The sequence below is a fragment of the Coenobita brevimanus genome, chromosome 104 (genome assembly GCF_032717465.1).
Source record: "Coenobita brevimanus isolate Jiangsu-jjx chromosome 104, ASM3271746v2, whole genome shotgun sequence".
In the NCBI taxonomy this organism is placed as follows: Eukaryota; Metazoa; Arthropoda; class Malacostraca; order Decapoda; family Coenobitidae; genus Coenobita; species Coenobita brevimanus.
The window spans coordinates 16,191,999-16,206,945 of NC_137057.1; the positions used below are offsets into that span (position 1 = coordinate 16,191,999).

Genomic DNA, 14,947 nt, shown 5'->3' on the forward strand with positions numbered 1-14,947 from the left:
TTGTTCTAATGCTGTCTGCAACAAGGGGATGGCCTACAAAAGGTACCTGAGCCAACACACCGCTGAATCACATCATCTTTACATTTCTGCCCGGAATTGTGCTAAGTCTGTTCTTCGCTCTGCTAAAAATAATTTCATCCATACTAAATGCTTTCAACTCTCCAACTCGAATTCTTCCTGCTCCTTCTGGCACCTTGCCAAAAATCTTTCTAACAACTTTACCTCATCATCCTTCCCTCCTCTTTTCTACTCTGATGGTTCTGTAGCTATTTCTTCTACTGATAGAGCAAATCTCTTCGCACAGACTTTCTCCTCCAATTCCACCTTAGACGATTCCAGTGCTGTTCCTCCATCACTTCCCCCCTCTGACTTCCTCATGGCTGACATTAAAATTTTTTCAGTTGATCTATTTTCTGCCATCACTGGCCTCAGTACTAACAAGGCATATGGGCCTGATGGGGTCCCTCCTGTTGTTCTCAAGAACTGTGCTTCTGTGCTTACACCCTGCCTAGGCAAACTCTTTCGCCTTTGTCTGTCAACTTGTACCTTTCCTTCTTGCTGGAAGTTTGCTCTCATTCAGCCAGTCTCAAAGAAGGGTGACCACTCCCAACCCTCCAACTATCGTCCAATTGCTTTAACGTCCTGTATTTCAAAAGTTTTCGAGTAAATTCTCAATAGAAAAATTTTAAGGCATCTTTCCCATCGCAACCTTCTTTCCGATTGTCAATATGGGTTCCGTCAGGGACGCTCCACAGGCGATCTTCTCACCTACCTTTCAGACTCCTGGTCATCCTCCTTTCGGGACTTTGGCGAAAGCTTTGCCATTGCACTTGACATCTCAAAGGCTTTCGATCGAGTCTGGCATAAATCTTTAATTTCCAAACTGCCCTCCTACGGTTTCTATCCTTCTATCTGTGCCTTCATCATTAGATTCCTTTCTGGTCGTTCTATAGCCGCTGTTGTAGACGGCCATCGTTCTTCTCCTAGATCTATCAACAGTGGTGTTCCTCAGGGCTCTGTCCTATCACCAACTCTCTTCCTTTTATTCATTAATGATCTTCTAAGCTGTACATCTAACCCTATCCACTCATACGCTGATGACTCCATCCTTCACTTTTCCATTCTGTTCCCGCAACGCCCATCTCAACAGTTACTTCTGTAAACAAGGGATGAGGCTATGGCACACCTAATGTCTGACTTGGTTCGTATCTCTGACTGGGGTAAAACTAATATGGTTGTTTTTAATGCATCTAAGACTCAGTTCTTACACCTATCAACCCGACAAAATCTTCCACAGTTATACCCACTAATGTTTAATAATATTCAGCTTAATCCTGCATCATCCTTGAACATGCTTGGGGTTTCATTTACTTGAGACTTATCTTGGAAAGATCATAGTACATCTCTTGTAAAATCTGCTTCCAAGAGATTGGGTGTGCTAAGCCGACTCCGCTCTTTCTTTACCCCTGCACAATTGTTGACTCTATACAGGGGTTTTATCCGCCCCTGTGTGGAGTACAACTCTCATGTGTGGGGAGGCTCCCCACATACAGCTCTTCTCAATAGGGTGGAGTCAAAGGCTTTTCGTCTCATTAACTCTCCTCCTCTTACTGACTCCCCTCAACCTCTGTCTCTTCGCCGCACTGTTGCATCTTTATCTCTTTTCTATCGCTACTTTAATGGTCACTGCTCCTCTGAACTGTCTGCTTGCATTCCTCCACCTCTACGATGGGCGCGTAGCACCCTTCTGGCAGCAAACTCTCATCCCTTTTCTGTCCAACTCTCTAATGCAAGAGTTAACCGTTATTCCCAGTCTTTCATTTATGGAACAGGTCAGCTCTGGAACTGTCTGCCTCTTTCTGTATTTCCTGCTGCCTATGATCTCCAGTCTTTCAAACGCAGTGTGTCCAGGCATCTCAAAATGATCGGATCTTGAATTTGGCTCTCTATTGTATTTGTTTTTCTCTTGGAGGGAACTGTTACTGCGGGCTCATGACCTTTGGTTCCTTCTCCCTCGCATAAAAAAAAAAAAAAAAAACCTGGACTGGGCCTCCCCTCTACGCTTCCACCTGCTGCTGCTGGAGAGCTGGACGAGTCGTTTTGCCCTTTCCACCAAGGGCAAGGGGGCTGAGGGCAGTGTCGGGGCGTTTCTGCCTTAGCTCGTCGGCGCCTCCTCCATCGGCGCCGCTTTGTCTACCCGGCTCTCGTCCCGCCCTGCCCTCGTTTAGACCATCGTGCAGCCTGGCCTCATCCACCGTGTGCCCCGCCCTGCCTCGTTTACCATCGGGCAAACTACCTCACCACCCATCGCCGCACCTTCCCCTGCCTTTGCCGCCTTCTGCTAGTTTTGCCACTTGTTTTGTCTGCCGAGCCATGCTCCTGTCTGGGAGCTTTATTCCTGCATATACTCTGACGGGCTCTTAGTTTGCCCGTGCCCCATTATACTGCGGGGCGAATATTACAAAACAAAAATCTGACCGTGTGCTTCTAGAGTTCTTTATTTTCATGATATTATTACGTGTCTGTTCTGGAGTGAAGGGTGTTGCACTGTGATCGAGTGGAAAGGACTGCCTATGTTAAGAGGGTTGTTTTTCAGACTCAGTGCGTGTTAGTGATGAGTGACATGTTTACATAGTGATTTACGAGTATGTTTGCTTATTCATTGTAGGGAAGGAATGCATTTGGTGTTGGAGGTGGTGGTGTTGTGGGTCTTGGAAATGCATGTATATTGGTAATTTAGTGATACTGTTAAGTATTTTGTAGAACCGATAGGTGTCTGTGGTGTGACTAAGTCTTCTTACAAAGACCTTCCAGATTTTCCATTTTCTTTGTTCTGATTTTGTTGTTTATCTCATTTTTTTTTTTTTTTTTGAGCTTTGTGATAGTGTCTTGTGTGTGTGTGTGGGAGAGATGAGTTGTGAGTCGGTCGCTTTGTCTTATAAGGTGGGCAGTCTCTGGTGTAAAGTCTTGGTTGTAATGTCTTCTGTTGCCGCGTGGAATGTGGTATTTGTCTGCGTTGAGTATGATGTTGTTGAATTTTGTAACGTGCCTGTTAATGTTGGTGACGGCGTGTTGTTTAGTGGCCTGAAGTAGTGTTCTGTATCTTCAGTGAATTTTTCCAGTCTCCTTTCTTGTAGTTTGAGTATGTGAGACGTGATGACCCTGGCTTGGATTGTGGTTCTGTAGTAACAATTTTGGGGAGATTATTTGTAGCAAGTTTGGGTTCTTTTCGCCAAGTGATATTGAGTACAAGTGTTGGTGAATAGAATATGATTTCTGGGGAGGAGGGGTGCAGTTTGCCTGGTGTGGGATGAGGGTGTATTATGAGGTGTCACCGAGAATGTGTATGTTGAGGTATGAAACAATGGCGAGGCCTCTGTGGTTGTTGTGCTTGTGTTCGTACCGATCAGTGTTTTTAGCGTTAATATCTCCAGCATTGATAGTTATGCGCCTTTGTAATGGTGAAGAGCTGAGGGTTGTATGGAGCTGGTACAGCGAGGGAAGTGTCAGATGGACAAAAAACACCAAATTATCATGGTACCAGACACACACAGAGGTAGATACTGTCATTGTCCTGTGACCTTGATCTTTGACTGAATGTTCTACAAATTCAGTCACTTATTTGTTTCTTGATTCTCAATCGTTTGACCAAGTTTCATTCACATAAGATCAAAACTGAGTTGAAATTGCCGTCACTTTCACCTTTGACTGACTGTTCTCAAAATCGACTCCTTTTATTCTGGCCTTATCCTTAACTCTTCCACAAAATTTGGTGACCTTGACATTTAACCTACTAGTCTAAAAAACAACAGGATTACTCATTGCTTGACCCTCCACCCTTCCACCAAGTTTGGTTATAATCAGATCAAAACTAATAGAGCTATTTTGATATTCCTCGGTGATCTTGACCTATGACTGCTTGTTCTCAAAAAGTAATTCTTTCATTCCTGCATTACCCTCAACGCTTCTTCCAAATATGGTCAAAATTTACCAAAAACTGTACAAAATGTTTAACTTAATTTTACTAGGTCAGACTTTGACCTAGCCCTATGACCTTGACATTTGACTTGTTTTAAAAAACAACAGCGTTACCGAGTGGTCGTCCCTCAACCATCTCACCATGTTTGATAAAAATCGGAAAAAATCTGATAAATTTTGCTAACACTGACAGACAGACAGACAGACAGACAGACACACACACACACACACACACACACACACACACACACACACACACAGGTTCACGGGCACGCACTTGTGAAAACATAACTCCTGCCCTTGTTATGTGGGCATGAGTGAAAATATTAATCCAAAGTGTTTTGCAAAAAGGAATGTATCGTTGGGGACACTCACTGTTTTCAATGAGAAGCAATCCTGGGTTTGTTAAAAAAGCGAGTGCCCCCAACGATACAAGGGCTCCACCGTCAAGGCTTACTTCAGGAAGGCTCTCACACACTCAAGTGGTTGGGGCGTCACTCACTAAGAGTAAGAAGGAGCCACTCAGGTCCTTGTGAACAACGGGTATGTTAACACAGAGGTAAAAAGTGAAGTAGAAAAATGGTACCAACAAAACGAAAATGGACCAAACCAGGATGGGCAATGTATATAATTGTTTAACAAAGCCCTCATGCATCCTGAATACAATACTTGAGAAAGGATAACGAGGCAGCTGATCAGATCTGTGAAACCTTCAGGCCTGAAGACACCCTCTACTCCGTCATTTAGTAAAAAAACAAGAAAACTTCTAACAAACTTTTGAAAAATGGCCCGACATTATAAACATTAAACCTGCAGAAGGGTCATCCTGTGTAAGAAACCCTTGCAAACCAGGGAAGTGTGAATCCACCCCTTCTTCATACATAGGATATTCAACACCAAAGCATAGCTGAAGAATAACACTCCATCTGCAGAATGGTACCCCCAAAACACACAAGGCACTGCCACAATACCCATGTGACCTGAAAAATGATGGAAGACAACACACAGGCCATATAGGCGGGCACCAGATACGAGACGCCTACAGATTTTACAAACCCTCCTCATCAAGGGTAGGCCAACAGGATGAACCTACTGTACAGACAAAAAAGAATTCGCGACCATCCTATCACCCAAACCTGCCTCTCCGATACGAAGTCTGGGGCGGAGTGATGACATTCTTCATATTCCCCCGACTCCCATTGGGTGATTACAACATCTCCCCCTCCCCCCGCATGGTCTCCCCTTCATCTCATTTCCTACCTGATTTCCTGATCCACATCAAGTGCATATATCCTCTTCTTTTCCCATTACTCTCAGTCACTTGATAATGTACGTCGTGAATAAAGGAAATAACCTTCTCCACGTGTCTTATTAATGCCTTCTGGTAGAAGTATAGTAGTATTAAACCAGGAGCAGAAGTTAGCCATCAGGAAAACTGATGGTATTTGGAAGATCATAAATGCAGTAGTTGCGATATATATATATAATTTTTCAATCAGAATTGTCTAAAGAACACACACACACACACACACACACACACACACACACACACACACACACACACACACACACACACACACACACACACACACACACACACACACAGAACCACAAATCTCACCCTCTACTGATATATCCCCATTTTGTTTTCCCGGTTACCATCTCCTTACAAACATCCGCAACAAGGGCGGCACCTGTTGTTATATCAAATCTCAATATGCTGTTGACACAATTATAAACTTCACTTCATCCAGTTTTGATTACTCATTGTATAAACTAAATTGTCAAAATATTACCAAATATATCTGTGTAGTCTGTCGCTTCCCCAATGCTTCTTCTGAACCCAGTGTATTTGATTCCATTTCCACACAGTTGAATAACCTTAACCTTGCCCTTAGCACCGAAATTACCATCTTGGGTAATTTTAACATACATAATGTTGAATGGTTATTGCATTCTGCCAGGACTGACGACGCTGGTCTAGAGTGCGAGCTGTTTGCAGAATCGTTTAATCTCACCCAGCTGGTAAAGCAACCAACCAGAATACGTGATAATCCCGACTATAATGCCCATCTCTTGGATTTATTCTTGACAAATAATCCAGATCAATACAGGATAGAGGTACTGTCACCACTTGGATCCTCTGACCACAATCTCATCAAAGCCTCATTAATTAACCCCCCCCACACACACCTCCCCGTTCTGAACCTGTCAGGGTGACCCGATGGCACTTTGATAGGGCAGACTGGGATGGATTTAGAAATTATCTTGCTGACATTCCATGGCAGTCGCTCTTTTCTAGTGATCCAAATTCCACCCAGTCCCACATTTGCGACGTAATACTAGCTGGTATGGATTTATTCATACCAAGTCAACAGTTCACTAAAAAATCGAACTCTCCAAAATGGTTTGATGGCAACTGTGCCAGAGCAACAGCCCAAAATTCATTAGCATATAACTCTTACATAAAATAAAAAACATCTGAATCACTCTCTCAATTAAAAAATTGCTAGAAATCATGCAAAAGCTGTATTAAATCTAGCTAAATCAAACTTCTTCAAAAGCAAGCATCAGAACTACTTAACAACCCAAATGACAATAGAATATTCTGGTCAACTCTTAATTCTTTCAATAATAACTTTAACAAGTAATTTTCCATTCCCTCAGTAAAATCTTCAGATGGCAACATTACAAATGACCCACGTGGGAAAGCAGATATTTTTGCCAGTACATTTGCCAGAAATTCTGCCATAGACGATGACAGCCAGAATGTCCCAGTACTAGAATTTGACTCTCTCGAAATTGTTCCACTTAAAATACAGACAAGATACGTAAAATTCATCCTAGACAATTTACCTACCAACAAAGCTCCAGGCCTAGATGGAATTCCATCAATTGTTTTGAAAAAGTGTTCCCCTGAACTTGTCTCGGTTCTAGCAAACTATTGAGACTACAGTATGCATACGTACTTCGTTCCCAAATTCATGGAAAGAAGCCAATATCCACCCAATTCCGAAGAAAGGAAGTTCCTCTGACTCCTCTGATTACAGACCAATAGCAGTCACATCTTCTCTTGGTAAGGTATTTGAAACATAATTAACAAGCACATTGTTAAACATCTTGAATCCAACAACTTAATTAGTGATATACAATACGGTTCTCGCCACGAAAGATCCACCATTGACATACTCAGTCTCCTAACTCATACCATCCATCAGTCAATTGACCTACATGGAGAAACTCATGAAGTAGTCCTTGATATTTCTAAAGCTTTTGATAGAGTATGGCACCGCTCCCTGCTGTCCAAACTCCCTTGCTATGGACTAACGTCTTTTGTTCCTTTGATTTCCTCATATCTCAGTGACAGGAAAATAAGAGTAAAAGTAGATGATGTATATTCCAATTTCCACTCGATAAACGCCGGCGTGCCGCAAGGATCAGTTCTGGCCCCAACCCTGTTCCTGGTTCATATTAATGATCTCTTATCTGTCACCCACAATCCCATCCACTCATATGCAGATGACTCAACACTACATAGTTCATTCACACTCAGACACCCATTTACAAAGTCTAATATCTCTGCCTCTCAACTCAGTACAGCCATCTCCATAAATCAAGACCTATCTACGATCAGTGAATGGAGACAAAACAACCTTGTCTCATTTAATGCTAGTAAAACTATATATATATATATATATATATATATATATATATATATATATATATATATTTGTGTGTGTGTGTGTGTGTGTGTGTGTATTGTGAGGATTGCTAAGTGCAGCCAGGATTCTTCAGGGCTGTACGGTGGATGGACGACAGTGTGACCTGTGTCCGTGGATACGCTCTTGATACTTTACCATTTTCGTGCTTTCATTTTCATTTTTTCTGGATCATACAGCACCTCATGATTAGTTAAAGGAATGATCATGATGTTCATAATAATAATGATCATAATCATGCTGACGATGATCGTGATGGTGTTATGTTCTTCTTTTTAATATGGACTTACTTTGCATCAGTAATACAAGAAAGTATATGAAGTTGTACTAAGCAATATATATCAATAAAACAGAAGCATTATCAAAACTAAACCACTGAGAATCCAGCCCAGTGAAAGGCAGCACAGTATGTGGCTGCAGGTGAGTGGTGTGTGGTGGGGCGTGGCCTTGGTGCAGGTGGCGGGGGCTAACGGCACCACCACAGGACTGGACCAGGCAGTGGAGGCGGTCAGAAGGGTAAGACTGTCTCACACTCTCTCACCCCCAACTACTACATATTTATTCTCTCTACACCCTTACCCACACCCTCGCTTTCACCACACCAACACCACCATCCCTTGCATGTTACTAACACTGAATTTATGTGGCAACGGCTCAGGTAAATGAGAGTGTAGACCACTGATCCTTTATCATGTTAATATCAATATGAGGTACAACTGGAGAGAAACAGCACACCTTTGCTTGAAATTCACCAGTATTCTGAAACTGTGTTTGTTCGACCCTCTTGGAAGTCCGATTGAGGCCAAAATTATTTAATTTACGACAATAGCAAGCCTTTACCAAAGACGTGTCCGCACCATGTGGTAAAGAATATATAGATATGCACTAATAAGTATGGCAGTTTCATATATAGGGGCATAAACTAGGACTCATTCACCAATGGTGGGGGTAATAATAATAATGATGATGATAATAATAATGATAATAATAATAATAATAATAATAATAATAACAATAATACTAATACTAATAACAACAACAACAAAACAACAACAATAATAATAATAGTTATAACAAAAATATAATAATAATAATAATAATAATAATAATAATAATAATGATAATAATGATAATAATAATAATAATCATAAACTCCTAGAAATCGGTCTGCCAAGTTTCATCTCCAGATTACCTGTGCAGGTTGGATGGAAATCTCCAGTAGTCACTGCCAGTTTATAGGAACAGTTTTTCCTTATATGCTCATAGCTTGTAAAGTACAGACAATATGGCAATTTTGAATATACGGGCATCATCTACGACACATACGCTATCTTTCTGTGTGAGGTGAAGCCAATCAACCTGGTAGTTTCCGAGATACAGGCTCAGACGGAGACAGACAAAGAGACAGACAGATTTTTCCTCATATGGTCATAGCTCGTAAAGTACAGACAATAAGGCTATTTTACATGTACAGACATCAACTACGACACATATTCTATCTTTCGGTGTGATTTGAAGCAAATCCACCTGGTACAGTAGTTTCCAAGATACAGACTCGGACGGAGAGACGGACAGACGGACGGACAAGGGCGATTCCTATATCCTCACCATATGGAATAATGTTGGTGATAATAATTACGGTGGGTCAGTATGATTTCTATATTTGGAGAGTTCAAGGCACATCGAAGCAAGGTATATAATAGTGATCACTTTATGTTAATTTAAAATCCCTTCATATAATGTCTCCAATATTCTACGAGAGAAAAATAATTTTATACTTATTAAATTCAGGAATTGCCGTGGTTGTCAACAAAGCCCTTGCTTGTATAGAGGGATGCTTGGGAGTGTTTGTGACACGAGAATTGAGATTAAGAAGTGCGAAGGTTTTTTCGATATTGTATTTGTTCTGTACTGGGTAAATCGATGGCATTATAAAAGAACATTAGCAAGAGGAGTACGCTTATGTCAATTTAAGAAAGGTCTCATGCTTTAGAGGTTCATGAAGCCTTATCTAACCCAGTCGTTCAAAATATCGAATGATAAGAGCAAGAATATACTGTAGGAGTGAAGCAATCACAGTGAAGGTGTTAATATTGTTGCTCAAGTTCTCCGTCGCTGAGTTCATCCTGGTTTAAATCCCCTAAAGCAGGGGTTCTCAACCTTTTTAGCACTGCGCCCCCCTTTGGTCAGGACAGTATCCATAATACCCCCCATCCCTCTGACGTCGACACAACGATGTTTTTATCTGTTCCATATGGAAGCTTAAGATGCTAATGGCAACATTACATGTGGTTGCTCGAAATGGCTTATGAAGTTTCCTTATCAAAGTTTCTTATTCATGCATATCTTTGGGAATACCCCGTATGCATTTAAATGGATTAGCCCTATGTTGAACTTTGATTACCCCACGCCCCCCCTAACAATCTCAAACGCCCCCCCAGGGGGGCGCGCCCCCCAGGTTGGGAAACGCTGCCTTAAAGCTTGCCAGATCGATGCCTGGATGGATAGGACACTGTCAGGTTAGAATCGCCATTCTCCAAGGTAAGGAGAAATTCGGTGGGTTAGAGATGTTATTTATAATCTTAAAAGTTTTGCTGGGTCACCATTTTGAAAGGCTTATTTTAATATCAGCAGAATTAACTACATTCATTATAAACGGATTTCTCGTGAACCAATAGATCGTAGATATGTTACCCATTAACATCTTTGATTATTTTTTTCATGTGTTTTTTTCTCAGCTTACGAGAGTTTTCATACTGGATCGGTTTGCTGTAAGTCTCATTAACCCATTTATTGCAATAGATACTCTATCCGCCTACCAATAGCCAGACACCCTAATCCCGAATTGGTTGGCCACAAACTAATCGCCTCCATGTCACCCTGCCCTCCGCCATTTCGATGTCCTCCCCCAAACTTACACCCCCCTTTCTCATATATCTCTCCACTCTATCCCTCCATCTCAACCTTGGTCTCCCCATCGATTTCCTAGTCCCTCCAAATCACTCACATACATCCTCCTCGTCAGTCTCTCTCACATGGCCAAACCACATCAACGTATTTCTCGAAACATCCACATCTTCACCACAACGCTCCTTCACGTTCTCATTTGTTAGTCCGTTTCTTCACGTAGCTCCACAAACTTCTCTCAAATAACTCATTTCCACTGCTCTCACTCTTGATTTGTGTCCCTCCAACAAGGTCTAAGCTTCGCTTCCACGCTTCCATACGTTAGAGTGCGTATCTCAGTACTGTCATGCAGCGACTTTTTCACTTTTGTGCTCACATTCTAATTTCTTATCACTGCTTTCAATGAACCAGCAACCTTTTTTCGCTGTTGTACTCTTTCAAGCACTTTATCCTCCAAACTCGCATCCTTGCTCATCACACTGCCTATTTACGTAAATGCAGTCACATTTTCCATTTCCTTTCCAACCTCACAGTGCATTCAGTGACTTCATTTCTCTCGAAGACCATAGCTTTATCTTTCCCTACATTCACCCTTAGATTCTGTTTTTTACATACTCTCCCAGGCTCATTCACCAAGGCATGTAATTCCCCTTCGTCTTCACTTAACATTACAGTACCATCTGGAAACAAAAAATGAGGAAGTTTCCCTTTCTTAGGCTCGTCCTACATCCACTGCCCTACTTTGTATCTCTATTACAACACCATCCATATACAAATTGAACATCCATGGAAACATGACACATCCCTGTTTCAGTTCAACACTTAGACAGAAAAATTAACTAATTAGCTCACCATCCGCATGCACTGCAGCCCTATTGCCCTCATACATACTCCTCACGGCATTCAACAGCTTCCCATTTACTCCATATATTTAAATACATTCCACATTCCTTGTCTACCTACTCTGTCATATGCTTTCTCAGATCCATGAAGGCCGCATTCAACTTCGTTCCCTTTTCTAGCAACTGTTCCACTAAACATCTTAGGATGGATATCTAATCTATACAAACTTCTCCTTTCCTGAAACCTCCCTACACTTCTCCAACTAATTCCTTGGTTAGTTCTTTAACGCCAAATACATTTATTAGTATACCAAGAAGACAAATGGCTGTATGATTACCATACATTTTTTTTCCCCTTTTCCATTGTACAGGGGAATAATTCTACCTGACTCCCAATCCTCCAGGATTCTACTGTTTCTACATTCTTCCCAGGCCAATCTGCAAATCTTCCATGTCCATCCTATCATTATCTTTCCCCCGTGCTTTAGCATTTCACCACACACTCCATCAATTCCTGGGACTTTCCCCATTTTGACTCTTCATTGCCGTAGTTACTTCCATCTTACTGATAACTTCGTCCCTTCTCATCTCCCTCTTTCTCCCAGCCATTCCCCAGCCACCTATACTCGCGTTACTTTCGTTCACCGTTTAACAGTTCCAATAAGTGATCTTTCCATCTGCCCACTTTTTCCTCCCTTTTCTACCAGTAATCTTTTATCTTTCATTCGCCTACTACCTTCTTTATCTCCCTGTCTTAGTGTCTTACTCCCTTATCCTCCTTCCAGAATATTTTCTTACATTCTTTCCCCTTTACATTCAAATTCCTCCCGAACTACTCATCCAATCTCTTATTCTCTCTTAGTACTCTTTTCACGTCCTGCCTCTTCTCTACATATAGCTATCTACCCCGTTTCCCAATTTCCTCCATGCCTCTGCTTCCCATCCACTCACTATATACTTTCCCCTTTGGTCCCGTAGCTTGTCTGACCTCTTCATTCCACCACGCTGTTCCTTGCAAACCCCTTTCATCTTCTCTTCACTCCACACACCACCTCACATGCAGCACAGATTACTTCTGTGAATATCTTGCACCCATCTTCCACCTCAACCTTCTGTTCTAAGTGATATTTACCCAATCGCTCCTCCATTTCCGTCTTTCATTCTGCCCTATTTCATCCTCCTGTAACCCTCTATCTTCTTTGTAAGTACAGCTTCTTGTCCTCTCCTTTTTATCTTCCGTTGCATTTGTACCTTGACTCTCACCACCATCAAGTGGTGGTTAGAAAGTCCACATCCCCACCCCGTGTATGCTGTCGATTCCAGCACATATCTTCTCATTCATCCACACATACACATAATCAATCATTGTCTTCCGTTCATTCAGTTCACCACCCACCCTTCTCATCACTCGCCACATACACCTGTGGATCATTTTGTGCCTAAAGAAGGTATTGGCTATCACCAATCCCCTCCGCGCACAAATGTCCATTAGAGCATTACCATTCTAATCCACTTTTGCAGGCACATCCCACTCATCAATTACTCCATCCTCTTTCACATTTCCTAATTTTAGATTCATATCTCCTATCAAACAAAGTCTCTCATTCCTCCAGAACTTTTCCTTGCATGCTTCCGCTAATGCCCAGAAATCTTCTTTCACTCTGCACGGTCTTTTATCGGCACATATGCACACACAGTCGCCCATGCACGTACTCCTACTTTCAGTCTTACCCACATAATCCTTGATCCAACTGATCCATATTCTCTTATATTCTTCTGTCTCTGCCACATAGCAATACATACACTCTCCTTTACGCTCTCGTTCACACCTATTTCCGCACATATACCCAGTCCATACTCCCATTCTCACCTCACCATTTGGTTTCAGTCAATCCACATATGTCCACTTTTGCATTCTGAAGCACCTAGACAATTCACTCTCTTTCATCGTATCATTCGCGCCCCTCGCAGTCCATGTAGGAATCCTCAACATATCCTTTATTCTGTCCTTAGTCGTCACTTGTAAGTCAGTCCGAGAAAGATGCATTTTATGTCTTTTTAGTTACCGGTAGCTGTTTTCTGGGGAAGGGTACTAATCCTCCTCCAACCCACTTGTTGACAGGTAGGGACGCATGGCTTGGTCATGTGGTTACCACCCGGCGTAATGAATGATTTCTAGGCTTACGGGAAATCACTTGGCTTGTCACCCAATGTACTGTAGAGTAACCTCTGAATAGCACTACAGTGAGTGGATGACGGGCGCCCCGACCGCAAAAGATTTTTCCTAAGTTTAATATAAAACTCTGTAGAGGGCAAAATTAAATGAAAACACACTATTAAATTCAAGAGGTTAGCTGCTTTCCTGCTTTGCCAGAGGTATAATTCACTTATTTTTCCTTTTACAGTACTGTACATAACTAACCAATGTACTCATTCTTATTTATGACCCTGTAACAATGAAACACTACGTTGTTTGAGTACTGAACTTACAGTGAGGTTTTCTTTAGAAATAACTGCTTACTGTTGCTGAGCTTTGAGTGGCTTGTTTATTATTATTATTACTTTGCTGTTACTTTGTTATTCGTAATTGTAAATGCGTTAACTCATTTTCACACCAAGTGAAGTTGTTGTAACTTTTGTCGGGATGAATAAGGCCGGCCACTCTACCTCTTTTAACCACTTCCGATTCTCATATATCAGTCCAATTTACTGGCTAATAAATGACAGCTCTATAACTCTAGAACGGAGTGGTGCTTAGACGAGGACCGTCCTGGGTGCTTAGTGGGAAGGTGGCGTGTAGTGGAGTTGCGCTCAACGGTACTTCTTCACTGTTTTCCACACAGTGAGTGCGGACATAAAAAAAAAAAAAAAAAAAAAAAAATCTTCCTAGCTGATTCAGAGATGCCACCTACTGATTTAAATATTTATTGAATTAAAACAATGATTATTACCCGAAAAATCGACAACATAAACCTAATTTCATGAGCTTATTTTAGTTTTACATAAAAATTACTACCAATTTCAGTTCTAATAATACTGGACCTCTTTCCGCTTTCTTACTGGAAGGTTCCATGTCAACAGAGGCCAACTCATGGATTTGTACACATGGAATATTAGCTGCCAATCATTACAAGCATTATTTTATTCCACTTTATACAAACTATATAAAATTTTATTGCAGTCTAACTGTCTGTGACGTCAGACAAAGTAGCATGTTATATAATGGCATTTATATTGAATTATTAACCAACAAAAAGTGTGCTCGTTCTTGGGCTTCAAAACCACTTAAAACCATCAAGCCATCATTCTGTGATTAAATAATCTCCTATTTTATGGCAATTTTATATAACAGGTACTGTACACATTTACCTCCCTCATGCTGGACCTATCTCAGTTGAGGGAAAAGTTCGCACAGAAGTTGAGATATACTGTATTGGAGTACACGGTGTGTTTATATGCAAGTAAACAAATTTTAAAATGTGCTTATTTTAGCAATGCATA

General features: G+C 41.4%; 1 protein-coding gene across 1 annotated transcript in view; it reads left to right on the forward strand.

Annotated features, from left to right (window-relative positions):
• The first annotated feature begins 8,105 nt into the window (after window positions 1-8,105).
• LOC145416016 (uncharacterized) overlaps window positions 8,106-14,947 on the forward strand; it is a 51,778-nt gene continuing 44,936 nt past the window's right edge. Inside the window, exon 1 of the mRNA XM_080285116.1 lies at window positions 8,106-8,213. Coding sequence (XP_080141242.1) covers window positions 8,106-8,213 — 108 coding nt within the window. The remainder of the gene's footprint in view (window positions 8,214-14,947) is intronic.